This window comes from Polypterus senegalus, chromosome 16 (assembly GCF_016835505.1).
Source record: "Polypterus senegalus isolate Bchr_013 chromosome 16, ASM1683550v1, whole genome shotgun sequence".
Taxonomy (NCBI): domain Eukaryota; kingdom Metazoa; phylum Chordata; class Cladistia; order Polypteriformes; family Polypteridae; genus Polypterus; species Polypterus senegalus.
Genome location: NC_053169.1, coordinates 97,000,350 through 97,018,824, shown reverse-complemented (window position 1 = coordinate 97,018,824; position 18,475 = coordinate 97,000,350). Strand labels below are relative to the sequence as shown.

The 18,475-nt window shown below is 38.4% G+C and overlaps 1 protein-coding gene across 1 annotated transcript; it reads right to left on the bottom strand.

Moving 5' to 3' along the window:
* Positions 1 to 615: 615 nt before the first annotated feature.
* Positions 616 to 13,961, bottom strand: sod2 (superoxide dismutase 2, mitochondrial). Its single transcript, XM_039737998.1, has 5 exons — positions 13,776 to 13,961; positions 12,078 to 12,280; positions 9,780 to 9,896; positions 4,000 to 4,179; positions 616 to 1,938 (listed from the first exon to the last, which is right to left on the bottom strand). The coding sequence occupies exons 1-5, from the start codon at positions 13,802 to 13,804 to the stop codon at positions 1,793 to 1,795; spliced, it is 675 nt and encodes a 224-aa protein (XP_039593932.1). The 5' UTR covers positions 13,805 to 13,961; the 3' UTR covers positions 616 to 1,792.
* Between the last annotated feature and the right edge of the window lie 4,514 nt (positions 13,962 to 18,475).

Sequence of the window (18,475 nt, the reverse complement as noted above, 5' to 3'; positions counted from 1 at the left end):
TTTCAATTCTTCATTATGTAAAGCACTTTGAGCTACTGTTTGTATGAAAATGTGCTATAGAAATAAATGTTGTTGTTGTTGTTCCTAAACGCCCACAGGACTGTGGAAAGTACACGACAGAAACTCTGAAAGCACAGAAAAATATCCTTGGCCTGTAGAGATGCAAGTGTGGAGTCACATCAAGGTTGGATTTGTCACAAATCACACAGGGCACACATTAGAGTGGCAGGATATTGGCGATTGTGTGGTGCGAATGGTTCAGTACTGTTTATATATGGACTGGTTCTGGGTGAAGTCTAAAAGCCGTGTTTAGTTTTGAGCAAAGGAATAAAGCGCTTTTGAGTGCAACGTTTAATTCAGAGATTATGTAAGCACGTTGTGAAGATCAGGTGTTGGGTTTAGAGTTCGGAGCAAAGGGTGACGGGTTTCAGAAAAAGTGTCTGAGCAATTGTGACAAACTGGAATTAACATTAACTGGCACATTCAGCAGGGGTACTTCCAATATCAGGAGAGTGCCATGGCAGATTTACTTCTATGCTACAAGTTAGTAATTGGTCAAGAATAATTTGGGAAAACACCCCGTTGAAACAAAACAATAATGGAACCGGATAAAAATCTGTTGTACATTTTCATTTAGTTAAAGCATCCAAATGATTCATTACAAACATATAAGCGTACAATTATGGTCTCCTCTCCCCTCACTCAGTTTAAAATGAGCGCAGTGTAAGCCTCACTAGTACTTACCTTTTAAGCAAAGATGTTTACAAGAAAAGCAATTTCTGTGCCCACTTTATCTCTGTTAACATATTCCACTCAAATTAACGTACATCAGGGTAATTTAACTTAACTGATAAGTGCAAAAAAGCACCCGAATGAAACAAGGTGAAATACTCTCATATATAAAACAGCTTGGTGGGACAGCCCAAGCAAATTACAAAAGAGAGGTGAGAATCGGTAACCAGGGACTGATACCAACATTTCTTCTCCCATTACCCCACTTTCCTCTCCTCCATTTTAAGGAATCAAACTTTTGGTTCACAAACACCCATCTTCACTTGGGCGCCATAGATGTGGTGTTTTCCAGGAGCATAGGATCAGGAGATGTGTAGAGGGTATGAATCTCAATGACAAAATGCGGTTGTAATGGTAAACTGCTTGTTAAAAAAACTTAAATTCTTCAGGTGCATGATCACTTTTTTTTTTTTTTTTTGCACTTAATTGATTTTATTAATTTAATAATAATTAATTTTTCAGAAAAAAAAAGTGATAACGCAATCAGAGGATGTAACTGAGGGCTAATGTAACAAAAACTGGGACATTCCAAACGTTGTATACAGCCTGATACACCAATAGGCACTTTAAATCTGTTGAGGATTGTTAACAGTGGACAACCAAAACCAGTTATTAAGCAAATACATATTTTATACACATGCACCTTCATTAGAAAAACCTTCATATACACTAACCCATTTTCATATCACTTACACACCCCTTTTTGGCCAAATAAATAATTATACTCTAAGTTATCAAATTACAATAGTAATTCTGAACATGTCTGAACACTTCATTCTAACAACGTAACATGTGGAGCAGTCCAAACACACCTTCAAATCAGTGCTTTTGTTGTACATTTAAGCTAGTAGACCGGTCTTTGACCTGAAACTGAAAATTAAAACAATTTAAAGTGACCAGCTGTTCACTGCTTTTCTCACTTCCATCATCACAAAGTTGACACATTGCTGTTAAATATAAAGGCTCTCTTTAATATTCAAATGCTTGACCAGTTTTCTATTTACTTTTTGGCAGATTTAAACCTCTCTGCTATATTATCCCAGTTTACTACATTCCAGATTGCCTTTACATAATCAGGCCTGACATTTTTATACTGCAGATAATAGGCATGTTCCCAAACATCAATTCCAAGAAGAGGGATGAGGCCTGTTGGGAAAGAAAAAATATAAATTAATAAATTACAAATAACTGTGTCTTGTCTTGTATGAACTGAAGTGGACTGGATACTTGGGTAATGTAAGCAACACAATTTAAAATTCCCTATAAAATCTGAATTACCTATTTTCAAGAAAAAATAAAAATAAACAAAAACATAACAGCAGAGTAAAATAGCCCGACTTCATATTATGTCACCAATTATTCAGATTACCAAAAGTTGTATTACAGGGAGATTCAACCCAGCCACAGGGGATGCACAAACCAGTGTGTTTCATTGTGCCGGTCCCAAGCCCAGATAAATGGGGAGGGTCACATCAGGAAGGGCTTCCGGTGTAAAATTTTGCCAAATCAATATGTGGACAATATTACAAATTTCCATATTGTATGGGTCGAGCCCCAGGTTAACAATGACTGGCACCAGTACTGTTAGTCAACAGGGTGCTGATGGACAAAGAAGGAAAAGGATTACATCGCATGTAATGTAATCGATTACATGTATGTCAAGGAATACAGCATAATTTTTTGGTTCAGATTGCTTCATCCTAACAGGAGTTCTAACAGAATATTCATGGCCTCTTTTGAGTGACTCTTCCCTGTATTATCATCATTATTAGTGATGACCAAACCCCGCAGAGTTGGCCAAAATTGTGGAAATGCATTGAAGTCAATGGTGAAAGAGGGCTAGTTTTGACCAGAATACAATGGTGCAATGGTCTTTTAAGTGTTCAGAAGGCCTAGCAAAGCGTCTTGCATTTATGCCATACAGATTATTGTGTCTAAAAATGTGATTTTAGCTGCTTTAAGTTTTGTTTTGACTTGTCGCTGGGCTGTGTGGCATATAATCAGCAGTCAAAATTAACTGCACAGAGGCAATCTAACTGAGCGTGCACCCAGAGATCACCATAATGTAATTGGTGCCAGTGCAAATAATATTTTCATTATGGTCAGCTAAAATATCCCTTAAATGAAAATACTGCAAGTTCTTTTTTTTTTTTTTTTCCTTTTTCGAAGAACACATCCCAGCTGCAAATCTGGCTGGAGTACAGATCGAGTGGTGATATCATGCATGAGCAAAGCAGATCGGGCAGCGACGTAAAATACGACACGCAGTTTGCTTAACAGTACGCATGCATAAAAGTTCTGCGCATGTATTCTGCAATTCTGTGAGTCAAGTTAGGTTCTGGGGGGGAAAAAATGTCTAAGCTGGCCACACAGCAAATTTCCAGCAAAATATTTGGCAAACTCAGCATATTTGCAGCAACTAATGCTTTGGCAAATTTCGCCAATCAACACCAACCATTATTAACTACTTCAAGGAAGAGTCACATGCAGTGTGTTATCATGGATATACAAACTTGTTCTTTCATTGCAAAAAAAATGATACAACTGCAAAAAATAACTGAATGACTATTTTTTTTAATTAAATAATTTTACTACTATTTGATTGGTCTATAAATTATTTGAAAATTAAGTCAAACTATAAAGTCCAAGTTTGTAATATTTAGATAACCCCTTCATATGTGGTTCAATAAACAAGAACTAGAATTTTCTGTAACTCTAAGCATATCTAAAGGCACATTTTGATGTAGACTTCAAATGTATATTGTGTACAGGAATACCCTAAAATTAATCATGTAAGAGATGTACCAAAACACCATAAATACAAGATTCACATTAATGATCAATTCGCATGATCAAGTAGAATATTTCAACTTACTGTACACACTTAGTTAAATGCATGCCATTCAAGGGAACTATAAAATAAATGAGGCTGGCACAGTGGTAGTGCTGCTGACTCGCAACAAGGAGACCAGAGTATATGGACATGTGAGATTAGAAAATGGAGGGGTAGATGCAATAAAAACAATACATGCACAAGAGTTTTTTCTTCTTAAAGTTGGCGGACAATAATCAAAAAAAGAAAAACAACGAAAAATTAGCTAATGTTTGAGGATAAAGAATACCCAAGAATAATACCAAAAAAAATATGTCTCAAGTGAGCTTTAGCTAAAACAATAATAATTCTGCAGCATGCTGGGTAACACTAACCTGTTGTTCCTTGTAGAGGATCCTGATTAGGGCAGGCGACAGCCTGTAACCGACCATTCTCTTTGTTATAACCCAGCCAGCCCCATCCTGATCCCTGAACTCCAACTGACACCGCCGCCAGTTTCTCTTTCATTTTCTCAAAAGATCCAAAATCTCGCTTAATTGCCTCCATAAGCTCTCCTGTACATACCAATGAGACAGAAAGGGGACTTATTTTGTTTATCTCTTACTTTAAGACAATGTAGAAAAATAACAGCACAGAATTTACGAACAGACTTTTAAACCAACTTGGCAACAACAGAGCTACAAGCAATTTGAAAAGTAAATACAGATTATTAAAGTTTATTAAAGTAAACGTGCAAATATGAGATACAGCAAATGATACATTAACAAAACATTAGAATATTACACGTGTCACATATCTTAGGGACCCCCAAAATCTTTGTGAAACACAGAATCCTACCTATATATATGTATATATATATATATATATATATATATATATATATATATATATATATATATATATATATACATATATATATATATATATATATATATATATATATATATATATATATATATATATATATATATATATATATATATACATATACATATATATATATATATACATATATATATACACATATATATATATATATATATACATATATATATATATATATATATATATATACATATACATATATATACATATACATATATATATACATACATATATATATATATATATATATATATATATATATATATATATATATACATACATATACATATATACACACATATACATATACACACACACACACATATATACATACACACACATACATACATAGGGTATAGAAAAGAAACCCCTTCTTCCAAATATTCCCATTTTTTTTGCTTTACAGTATTAAATGAAAACACACACAAAGAATATTTCTTCCCAGGTTTACTTACTTAATGCAACCTCTAACATCCAAGTGAAAGATACCACAGCTACAGTTCAGAAAAATTATACAAAATAAAATAAAAAAAAAAAATCAAAAACCAAGACATACTGAGATTAATAAAGGATCAACCAATGTAATTTTGTTGAACTACCTTAATGAGAGCCTCGAGTCTGTTGGGGGACTTATCTATCAGCTTATCTAGATTGAGCCCACTCAATATTTGCCTCCCACTCTTCCTTACAGAACTGTTCAAGTTTGGTCAAATCTTTCCACAGATTTTCAATGGGATTTAGGTCTGGGCTCTAACTGGGCCCCACCAGGAAAGTGGGTTCTGTCGTGTTGAAAGGTGAACATTCTGCCCATCTTCAATTTTCTGGCAAAGGGTAGCAGGTTGTCATCAAGAATTTGACGGTATTTTGCTCCATCCATTTTTTCTTGTACCCTAACAAGAGCCCCAGGCCCCCCACAACAGGATGCTGCCCCCTCCATGCTTTACTGTAGGTATGTTGTGGATGGTGAGCTACATTGGTGTACCGTTTGGTATTGAGGCAAAGTAGTTCGATTTTGGTCTCATCTGAACATAGGACCTTTTTCCACTTGGCATCATAATCTTTAAGGTGCATTCTGGCAAAGCTTAAACGAGCCTTAATGTGGCCTTTCTTGAGAAGTGACTTTTTCCTTGCGATCTTCCCGAACAAGTCACAATTGTGGAGCGCTTGTGAAACTGTCGTCGCATTCACGCAATAACTACTCTTTGCCATCAAATCCTGTAACTCCTTCAAAGTGGCCATTGGTAGCCTCTCTTACCAGTTTCCTCCTTGCTCCTCCATCCAGTTGAGGGGCGGCCGGATCCAGGGAAGGTCCTAGTAGTACCAAACACTTCTTTATTATGTATTTTACTAAGCTCCTTGGGATTGATAATGCCTTTGAAATTTTTTTTGTCTTCATCTCCTGCCTTATGTCTGTCCACAAATCTATCCCTGAGATCTTTTGAAAGTGACTTGCCACCCACAGTCAGTTGTTTGCTGTCAGCTGCACTACACGGCAAGGGAATGAATGCTCCAGGAACAGCTTCACTAATCACACTCATTACATTTGGTCACAGGTGGAAGGAAGCCAGTAACCGCAATGGAAATGGAGAGCACTTACACCCGAGTGAGTTTTGGAGGGGGTGATCCTTTATTGATCTCAGTATTTCTTGTTTTTGATGTTTTAAAATTCTTCTGAACTGCAGCTGTGATATCTTTCACTTGGATGTTATAGATTGCACTGAGTAAGTAAAGCTGGAAAAAATATTGGCTTATGTGTTTTCATTTAAAGTTGTAAAGCAAACAAAATGGGAATATTATTTTTTTTTTCAATACCCACTGTATATAAAATCACGTACTGCCTTAGAAAGCTAATCAGTATTACTCACTTTTCTACTTCCTCTGTTCTGGAGAAACTGTATAGAACCAATAGAATTTGCACCAATCAGTAAGATCAATTCAGCCTGATCACTGCATTAGGTTTGCCTGTTGTGCATTTTAAAATATAGTAGCTGTGTTACCCAGTGTCACCCAGGAAATTTCTCAAGGTGATAAGCCTCAGTATTAGTGCTATCAGTTAATCAAGTGCATCAGAAGTAGTACGTAATTTGTATATTTTTCAAACAATGGGCCAATATTACTGGCAGGCATTGTGTTGCAGTGGTTACAGTTTTGGATCTAGGACTTCGAACCCTGAGATTGTGGGTTTAAATCCTACTACTGACACAGTGTGACTGTGATGGTGGCGTTTTTAAAGAAGTGGGGGACAACTGTCTGACTCGGGGAAATGCTGAAAATGTCCGTAAAAATTCCCATCAGCTAGGTTGCTCATCACCTGATCACTCGGCCAGATATATTTTCTAGTCAGGCAGGTCTCCGTGGGTTTATATTCAACAAAGTTCTTCTCACGTCAGTAGTGGACAAGCACACTACCCCTTCTACTTGAAGGATGGACTTCACTCACAGAAATGTCATGCAGGGAATCAAACCACACAAAGTTATTATTTAGAACATCTGGAGGCATCACCACGACAGACAGGTGGTGTGGTCTTATAGTCGGTAATGACTTGGGATGCCCTGCCATATGCACAGTGTGTTTCTGGTGTCCTTCAAATGGTTGAGGATTCTCTGCCATACTCTCTCTTACCTGCTTCGATATCCAGAGAAAGGTTTGCCCTCACTATCCCGAGGGCTACCTTGTCACCTGATCTAAAGGCAATATTATGTGCTTTTTAACAGTGTACGCACCTCCAATATCAAAGTTTGCAGATGCGAGTATATATGCAAAGCTGTGTTTGAATTGGCCAGACTTATTCAAGCTACAGAAAGGATACAAATCCTTCAATTATTCTTTACAAATGTCCATCATTGAACACATAACTCCTTGGTCCTTAGAGTATGGACTACAGCAGCAGAATTCTACATTGGGTGCCACTCTTATCAGCCAAGAGCACAAAGATGAGATTACAGTGGTCATGTGATCATTAAGCTAGTGGTTAAAAGACAGGAATAATGTCACCTGGTCTGATAAACCTCAATTTTTTTCACCACGTGCACAAGATTGTCAGAATTTGGTTTAAACAGCACAACTGTATCCTGCATTGTGCCATCTTTAAAAGGATGATGATAGTATTACAATGGTGTTCAAAATGTTTTCTTGGCCTATATTAGGCACCTTAACACAAAAAGTGATCCAATTGAATGGGAAAGCATTCAATACCTTACTTGCCATTGTTACTGCTTAGGGCTGTCTGATCAAATGTCACTATTCAAATATAATTCCAATGTATTTATAAAAAAAAAAAAATCTTATTTAAAGGCAAAAACTGGCATTCAAATTCAAATGAACAGACATTGCACTGATCTCACCACCATATTATTCTGGGCACGTTATGCAAAGTTGCGGTATTTTACAGATCTGTTTTTACATATTGCTTCCAAGATCAGTCTGTCATCATTACTAAAACATACAGCATTCTGTTTATTTCTTATAACTAAATTCTTTAATCTGTAATGACATACATATAGTGGGTTTTGTTGAAATACATGTATTTGTTTACACGTGCCAGTATTCTTCTAAAGCGGGTCTGAATATGCACAGCAAGCTAATTAAAGAAAGATTTCCCATGAACCATGAGGCCTATCTTGTGTTGTCGGCAGGACCGGAAAAATCCTAAAACATTGGCCAGAAAAGAAAAAGATTAGTGTTTAATTTTCTTTTTGGATGCAAGACAAGATCAAAGCCAAGGTGAAGAAGAACTGACACAGCCTAAATGCAGCAATGAACACGTAGCAAGGTTCTGTGCCTGGGATCTTGGTGGAACTTAATGGGGAAGTGGATGATTTAATACTTATGTAAAGTTATGTTAACCGGGCTGACCTGCGGTAGATACAAACTTGTGAGCCGTACAAATTACACACTTTGGGGGATTTCCATTTAATTAAGCACAATAACTGAATCTGTACAATTTTCATTGTGTTGACAAGTAGCCTATTCGCTTAACATATTTGCATTCATAATTATCAATGGGGTGTCTATTGTTTCTCTGCACTCTTCTCAAAATCCTAAACATTATTATTGGTATTAATGTTCAAGGTGTCATTTAGTGCAGTGGTTCCCAAACTCGGTCCTGGGAACCCCCTGTGGCAGGTTTTTGTTCCAACCAACTTCCGTTTTTCATTGGACTCTTAGCCGAATTTACGTGAGTCATTACATCCCAGCTTGTGTGTTTTGGAGTCAGTGTAGAAATTACAAACTAAATTTGGTACATTTTTACTAAAATGTGATAAGCAGTTATATGGGGAATAAGTCATTTTTTAAGTCATTAACAGTATTTTCAGCCTGATTTTAATTCTGCTTTTACAGGTGCTCTGGTTATTTAATTGATTATTTATTAAGTAGTGGGTCTGACACTGAAGTCATTACAGCTTTCATCATTCTGGGTGTCTGCTATGCTGGTTGCTAATTGTCACTATTAGGGTTAAAAGAAGGGAGCAAACTACACAGGAAAAGGGGAAAACAATTGGAAATCAACAAAAGAGAGTTAAGCATTCATAGTTTTAGAAAAAAAGTAGAAATATTTCAAAATGTCTTATAAATGTAAAAAAAACATACTATTTTGTTTTATTGAATGCAGAATAAGAAAAGAATAAAAAAGGCCAGCTAATTAAATGAGATCAGTTGTTCTCAATTATTATCACCGATTGTGAATCTGGTTGGAACAAAAACCTGCAGTCACAGGACCAAGTTTGGGATCCAATTATTTAGGGGATTGGGGTGGTGCTGGGATGACGGTATAGACTAAAGGTACACTTCAAGAGCAACAGGGATTTCAGTAATTTGAAAGAAACTGTAACAAATCCACATAATCAAGTGCTGTATAGCCACAGAGTGCTGGAGTCTATGCTTGCAGACATGAGGCAAAAATCAGTCCTAAACAGAATACCAGTCCATTGCAGGGCCCATGCACATTGAGCTAGAATTGCCAATTGTTATTAGAAGGTATAGAGCTGATGACGCCATACACTATTAGGAATCCATAAGCATCCAAATATATAAAGAAAATAGCAGTTTCAACAAACATCTGATGCATCGTTTCAAAAAAAAATAAATAAATAAAAAAAAAATGTTGCTCTCTGAGACTATATGCAGCCTTGAACAAATTGAATAACTATATTTGTACACATATTGATATAGTGGCAATTAAATTAAGTATTCTCTGAAAATTAATAAATATCTGTGATGAATTCAAACTCCTGTTCTTTCCATTTTGCATTTTTACTTGACACTTACCTTGTGGTTCTCCACCACCATTAGGAGAAAGGTTTGTCCAAAAAATCGTGTGATTGATGTGGCCACCACCATTAAATCGAACAGCAGGCTGAAGAGAAATCTGTGTCGCCATGTCACCTAAACATAAAAAAGGTTATACAAGTATTCAACTTAAAATCATCTGTCGAGTATATCTGTCTCGTTTAAATTTGTCCAAAATGCTTCCAGGACAACATCCAACCTGCGAACGTTGCAATCGAGTTCCAGCCTCACTGGGTCATATATTTTGGGCGAGCACCAAATTAACATAATTTTGGACCAAAATCTTTAAATGCCTTTCAGACAGCCTTGGGGTCACAATCCCTCCTAATCCATTAATAACTGTTTTTGGTGGGCTCCCAGATGGACTTATAGTGGAGGAGGACAAACTAACTGTAATTTCCTTTACTTCACTATTGGCATATAGACTTATGCTCAACTGGAAGAATCCTAACTCACCTCTTAAGTCAGTGGGTAACTGATGTTATATATCATTTGAAATTGTGAAAAAATTAAATTCTCACTTACAGGATCTGTACAAAACTTTTTAAAAACCTAGCAGGATGTAATTGATAACATTTTAGAATAAGTATTTAAACTGAGGAAACAGATTCTCTTCCCTTTTTTATTTTACTTATCCTACTGTTGAGTGGCAGAGAAGTATGTTGTGATCTGTAGCGAGAGTAGAGAGCAGGTTGAGGAGACCCTAGAGAGATGGAGATATGCTCTGGAGAGGCGAGGAATGAAGGTCAGTAGGAACAAGACAAAATACATGTGTGTGAATGAGAGGGAGGTCAGAGGAATGGTGAGGATGAGGGGAGTTGAGTTGGTGAAAGTGGATGTGTTTAAATATTTGGGATCAACTTTACAGAGTAATGGGGATTGTGGAAGAGAGGTGAAAAAGAGAGTGCAGGTAGGGTAAAGTGGGTGGAGAAGAGTGTCAGAAGTAATTTTTGGAGTGAAAGGGAAGGTCTACAGGACGGTAGTGAGACCAGCTATGTTATATGGTGGCACTGAGCAGAAAGCAGGAAACAGAGCTGAAGATGGCAGAGTTAAAGGTGCAAAGATTTGCATTGGGTGTGACGAGGATGGACAGGATTAGAAATTAGGATATTAGAGGGTCAACTCAGGTTTGAAGACAAAGTCAGAGAGGCGAAATTGTGTTGGTTTGGACATGCACAGAGGAGAGATGAGGGGTATATTGGGAGAAGGATTCTAAGGATAGAGCTGCCAAGCAAGAGGAACATAGGAAGGCCTAAGAGACGGTTTATGGATGTGGTGAGAGAGGACAGGCAGGTGATGGGGGTGACAGAGCAAGATGACGAGGACAGGAAAATATGGAAGAAGATGATCCGCTGTGGCAACCCCTAACGGGAGAAGCCGAAAGAAGAAGAAGAAAAAGAAGATTTATCCTACTATCAAAGTTTTACTCTGTTGGCCGAGCTCTCTTTCTCATAAGTGGGGGTTGATTTGACTTGAACTCAGCTCTGTAAAATTTGAGTTGCTTGATGTTCTTTGCTTTTAACAAATTCAATAAAATGCTTAAAAAAGGTCACTGATAGTTACCAAAGATTGGAAGTAGAAATTAAAACGATTCCCAGTGACATTATGTTGGATGCTAGTAGAGAACAGACTTTTATTGAAACTGAACTCTTAAAATCAACATTTCACAAAAACTTAAAAATAAGCATCGTTTAAGGAACTCTATGTAACTTGTTGGGCATTTTTCAAATATTTTTAGTTTAAAACTTAGTAAGATTATGCAGATATTACTTCCAATGTATTTTAAATATTCTCATGTGCATCCAAATATCACAGTGATCAAACACAAAGAACTACAAAAGCCAGAAAAATATCAACTGGCTAAAGCTGTTAATTAAACATTTCTTTTTTTTTCCAAAATTTTTTAGAACTGCTGTAAAGATATGGCAAAAAAACAATAATTTACTGATTTCTGTGTAATTCAGCATCAAACATGAGAATGCAAAGAGATACAGAGAAAAAAAGCACCTTAGGTATGGTTTTGCTATAATGCAGCATTGAATTAAAATGGACACTTTAACAGCCATTTTAGAGAGAACCTGTGTAATGCAATGCACTACTGTTAAGATTCTGAAATACTGTTTAAGTGTGACCACGTTTAAATTAAACAAGTATTTATTAATTATTCCTAGAATACAGGTTACAAGTACCTGAAACACACATTTTTAACAAATAGTTGTTACAAATTATATAGTCTGCGCCACGGTTACATCAGTGAGAGACCTAAATGATGCTCACCCTTGGCCTGTGCCTCCTTGTACTTCTCTTCTGCAACATTCAGATTGTTCACGTATGTTGCATGATGCTTGCTGTGATGCAGCTGCATTATTTCAGCACTAATGTGGGGTTCCAAAGCTCCATAATCATAAGGCAAGTCTGGAAGGGTGTGCTTCAGCTTGCACGATGCATAGTTTAGAGATAGCCTACTAATCTGTGCATGCCTAATAAGCAATGGGAGAAAAAAGAAAGAAAAAATTACATTTAGAACCTAAGAAATTAGACAAACGAGGGGAGACCATTCAGTCCAGCAGGTTCAATCATTTTAGCTAAAAGCTGCTTAAATATCTCATCCAAATACTTCCTTAAAGGTTGTAAAGGTTCCTGCTTCAACTACATGTCCCGTTAAGTTTGTTCCAGTTTCCCCACAACTCCTTGTGTAAAGAAGTGCTTCCTGGCTTCAGCCCCAAATGCATACACAGCGATCATTTGCACACGTGTTCATAAGTACATGATTCACCATTAAGCTGAAAGAATTTTGGTGGATCTACTTTATCAATGCCTTTAAGAATTTTGAAGACCTGGTTTAGATCCCTACACAACCTCCTCTGCTCATGGCTAAACAGGTCCAATGCTCCAAGTGTGTCTGTGTATGCCATGTTCTTAAGTCCCGTTATGCACCTGCTTGCTCTTATCATTACAGCTTCAAGTGCTGCTATGTCTTTTTTGATGCATTTTCACCAGAACTGCACACTATATTCCAGCCGCAGCTTCACTAGTACATTGTGTACTCTAACCTATGATAATACCCCTCAAATACAACAGTTTTTGCGATATAAGCTGTCATGTTATATGCCTTTTTTAACAGCTTCTGTGCTTTGGTTAGATGTCAAAAATGTTACGTCAACCTAAATCCTTTTCAGAGGTTTGTTCCTTTAGGAAAGTGCCTACCATCTTGTATTTGTAATTGACCTTCCATTTGCACTTTTCCAAATTGAAATGCGTCTCCCAGGAGTTCGCCCAGTTCTGGTGGCTCTTGCATATTACATAACTGTCTTGCAAAGACTCGACCTTTTTGCTCATACGATTGGATACTAGAACATGAGCGTTAACTTCACATACAATTTTAACAGATGTTATCTTAACCTTAACATCCAACTCGTTAACGAACAGAAAAAATGCGCTACAGTTAAGCGGCCCAAATATGCCAGACTTGTCAAAAATCCGAAGGCGTACTAATAGATCCGATTAGCGAAAAACAGAAACATAACAGGATTTGTCTCGCGTTCTGGAAACATACCCGCAGTTAAATGTCGCTCGAAACCCATCCAATAAGTTGAATCCGTGACAAAAACGTCACATACGTGAAGTTTGGCTACAACTTTAACTTTCGTGGAGGCTGCGGGAGGGCACCTTGTAAACGTTCGAGGCATTGCAGCAGGTTATTCCCCCCCCGCGCTTCATGCCAAACCTGCACCATACTTGGCATTCCTTACCTATGTGGAAACTCACCACGACGTCCGTGGCCTCGGTTGCCGGCCTTAAAAAAGTCAACTACGTGCATTATCTGAAACCCATATCTGTTCCATAAAAAGAGCAACACTTAATCGTCTCTGACAGTCTGAGCATAATACGCAAATACGCGTTAGAAACACGAAGGAGAAGACCTTGTCGCATTACCGTAGACACCATGGTGAATGCTAATCTTTGCTATCTCACCTGCGCAAAAAGGACACTCTGCCCAACATTGTAAACGTCACGGAGGAGTAACGATTGTTAATGTACAAAGTTGTTGGTGTTGTTGTTTGTTTCGGTTACAGAACACCAATTATCAAGCAGTCAACTACCACAGCAGAATTGACTCGACTGGTCTGTTAATTCGCCCGACACTTTGGAGGAAGAAGATGTGGGCGGGAACATCGAGCATTAGGCGGGCTCAAGCGTACGAAAATGGACCAATCACGTAAACAATATGGAGAAGCCTAAACGCCTCTAAAGAATGATTGGTCAATACATTTGTCAATCTCTTAGACACAAGACCTGCAGCGTCTTTAGGCCAACAGAAACAAAAGAGCGTTAAGCATGAGGATTTAAAATTCTAAAGCAAAAGCTTATTAAAAATGTCCACCGAAATCCGTGTACAATTATAACAACAATATCTGGTTCGTTAATATCAAGTCGTTTACGCACAAAGCGCTTATTGCCCTTGAACTTTGAACTTTACCCGCCATGATAGTCCACTTCGCAGTCTGCGCCGAGATATACGCAGAGAGGTGCGTTCTTCTACATAGGAGACGTACAGCAATTTTTAAAAGGAGCAGGGAGTTTGAACCGCTTGTATAGGTAGAGGCACTGGGCAGGGGGTGTTCTTTGCATCGGCAGGTATGATCGCACAATCCTAATCGGAAACAAATAGCTGTTCAACAATGTGGAGATGGAACAGAGAATTAGGCTTGTAGTGCATCTGCTGGATAACAAAGGAAATCGTACGCTTGTTATTTCTTTAAAATATAAACTTAATGGTAGTTAAAAAAGAACGTACGTGAAATAGCCTTAATAATCAAGTTATGTATGTATGTATGTATTTACAGAGCGTCTGTAAAAAAACACTTCCCCCAAAGGATATACATTTGTTATTTAATGCATTGATTGATTGTATTATTTGTCCTGTGAGTCTGTATCTTTGTTTTTATATTTCTGCTGTTATATGCATGTAACGTTACCCTTGAGGATAATAAAGTTTACCCAATCTATCTATTGTATAGTGCCTTTTATGTCTGTCTTTTCATGTAGGGTCCTGATACACATTTTATTGTGCCTTTAAGACCATTCTAAGTATACAGTACCTTTACATCGATTACATAATGCTGTCCATCTGTTTTGATGCAGTGTCTTTCATATATGTCCTGATATCCATTTTATTGTGCCTTTATGACGATCTATTATATAGTGTATCTAGATAGATGAAAGGAACCATAAGAAACAAATAGGCAGATTTTAAAGACACAGATAAATGTCACAAAGCACCATTTAATAGATAAACAGATTGAATATGCAAATGATTGTAATCTTATTCGGTAAAGTTGCCTTCTGTCCTCTTTTTTAGCGTTCTTTGTATAATCAAGTAAAAAGACACGCCTTCAAATGAATTGTACTGGAGTGTGGACGTACGGTAGCATTCATACTTGAGCCGAGAGCTCCGCGCTGTGCTCGTGCCCCCTTCTTCAGCGGCACGCGGGATCGCGAGATGTCCGTCTATATAGAACTCTGGCTCTAAAGTTTGCCCATTAGCGTGTTCGGAATTTGCAGGGTTGAGTTAAAGAACCAAACCGTGCAGATATGGGGGAACTTTGGAGCTCGTGTTAGGTGCCTATAACAACTAAGCCACTGGCCGAACCTGAAAACCTCCTGTCCTTCCTTCATTAAGTGAGTCTGACTTTTTCGAATAACGGTAAATTTAACCAGATTTGTAAGAAGTCTCAACGCTCCATGTTGACTTTGAGTTGCGTCAGTAATGGTTTCTAATAATTCATTTCCGAAATATATTGTAATAATGTAGATGTATTGAATTTCACCTGGGTTAGGGTTTGGGAGTTTCATTAACTTTATCATGAAGAGTGTAACTTGCGCCAAACTCCTTAGATCTTTTCAGTCGTACATATTGATCGGTGTTGTGCCTGATGGGTTCTAACACGGTGTATCGGTGTACTCTGTAACTTGCGCCAAACTCCTTAGATCTTTTCAGTCGTACATATTGATCGGTATTGTGCCTGATGGGTTCTAACACGGTGTATCGGTGTACTCCGGAGATGGGGTCAGTCTCTTTTAAAATATGACATACTGTACTGCTGACTCAGAATTGGCCATCATATAGGCTCAAATATAGCTTTGTTGGTTTTTCCACCTACTTGTTTCTGCATCTTTATTAACTCCGGTCTGGCCTTGTGTGCGTGGCAATTGATCCATCTATGGCAAGCAGAATGAACACTTGCAGATATCCCAAAATGCAATTTAAGATATCTAGAAAGGCATACAAGACATATTTAAGCATATCTGAGAACACATATGTTTCAAGGTATCTTACACACATTGGTATCTTACACACATTGAAAAATATCTTAAACAGATTTCAAAATACCTCGAAATGATAACTTTTCATTTTAAGATTTCCATCCATGAATTGCTTTTCCAGTCCTTTATTCTGAGTGGAGTCGGGGAAGCTGGAGCCTATCCCACAAATCACTGGGTGCAAGGCAGGAGCTGCCCCTGGACAGGGTGACAGTTCATCGCAGGGTGAATACACAACATGTGTGGGCCAGTTTAGCAACACCAATTCACCTAACCTGCATATCTTTCAACTGGAAGGAAAGCAGAGCACAAAGAGGAAGCCCATGCAAACTCCATGCAGGGTGGTCCTGGGATGTGAATCCTCTGGTCTCCTTCCAGCAGTCATTTTAAGATATCTCAAAGGCATTTCAGGGTATCTTGAAATAGGCTCTTGTGCATTTTGATATATATCAAATACACTTATCCTAAAATACAGTAAGTCTATCAGCATTTTCAGATACCTGAAATGTAATTCAAGATTTCTTTGCATACGTTAGGACTGTCTGTTTTAAGATAGCTTAAAATATTGGTTGTATGTGTACTGCATATCATGGAGTCTTTTACCTGTTGCAGATGACTCTGGTATTTGGTGTGTATGTAAAAGGATGACTATATAACCTAAGGCACACAGACAGTAGGGTCAGAATTTGGCACCAACACCATGAATCCGTGCACCCACCCTGCCTTGTGTCAACATTTCAGTTCAGGTGTTGGTGGTGTATTGATGTGGGGAATGTTTTCTTGGCACACTTTGGGCCCATTAACACCCATCAATCATCAATTGAATGCCACGGCCTATTTGAGTATTGTTGCCGATTAGGTGCATCCCTTCTTGTCCACAGTTTATTCACCTTCTAATGGGTGCTTCGAAGATGATAATGCACTATGTCACAAAGTGAACTGGTTTCATGAACATGTCAGTGATTTCAGTGTTCTTCAGTGGCCTTCCCAGTCACTGGATGTGAATCCAATAGAACACCTTTGGGATGTGGTAGAACGGGAGGTTCACAGTATGATAGTGCATGTGACAAATCTGCAGAAACTGCACGTTGCCATCATGTCAACATGGACCGGAATCTCAAATGTTTCCAACATCTTGTGGAAACATGCCACAAAGAACTGAGGTGGAAAAGAAGACCCCACCTAGTATTAGTATAGCGCTCCTAATTATTTGCTCATGGAGTGAACACTGATCAGTCACAACATTAAAACTACCTGCCTAATATTGTGTATGTCCTCCAATTGTACCACCAAAACAGCTTTGACTGTCGAGGCATGGATTCCACAAGACCTCTGAAGGTGTCCGGTGGTATCTGGCACCAAGACGTCAGCAGCAGATCCTTTAGTTCCTGTAAGTTTGTGGGGCTACCTTGCTTTTCTAGAACACCACACAGATGCTTGATCGGACTGAGATCAGGGGAATATGGTAGCCACATCAGCACCCTGAACTCTTTATCATGTTCCTCAAACCATTCTTAGTCAATTTTTGCAGTGTGGCAAGGTGTATTACCCTGCTAAACAAGGCAACTGCCATTTGAAAACACTGTTGACATGAAAGGGTTACGGGGTCTGCAACAATCTTTACGTTAGTGGCATGTATCAAAGTAACATCCAGATGAATGCTAGGATCCCGGGTTTCCCAGTGGATCATTGCCCAGAATATCACACTGCCTTTTTCCCATAGTGCATCCTGCTACCGCACACCGCACACACACACACCTGGCTGTCCATATGATCTAAAAGGAAATTGATTGATCAGGCCAGGCCACCTTCTTCCATTGATCCATGGTCCAATTCTGATACTCACATACCCATTGGTAGGCCCTTTCGGTGGTTGATGGGGGATAACGTAGGCACTCTAAAACCTGTCTGCAGCTACACATCCCCATGAGCAGCCAGCTGTGATGAACTGTTTGTTCTCACAATTTTCTCTCATGGCCAGCATTACATTTTTCAACAATTTATGCTACCGTAGCTCTTCTGTGGGATCAGGCCAGAGGGGCTAACCCCTCACTCCCCATGCGCATCAATGAGGAGCACCCAGGGCCATCTTAATGCATTGGCAGCTGCATTGGCATGCTGGGCAGCTGCCTAGGGGCCTCATGCTAATCTATGTATGTTGTGACGATCCTGCCCAGGACCCTGTCACTGGTTTACCAGTTGTCCTTCCTTGGACCAGTTTGGATAAGTATACAACTCCTGCATATGAGGAACATAAGATCTGCCATGAGCCAGTTGCCTAACCCTCAGAATTTGGTCCTGCTAAGTCACTCAGATCTTTATGCATGTTTGTCCATTTTTCCAGCTTCCAA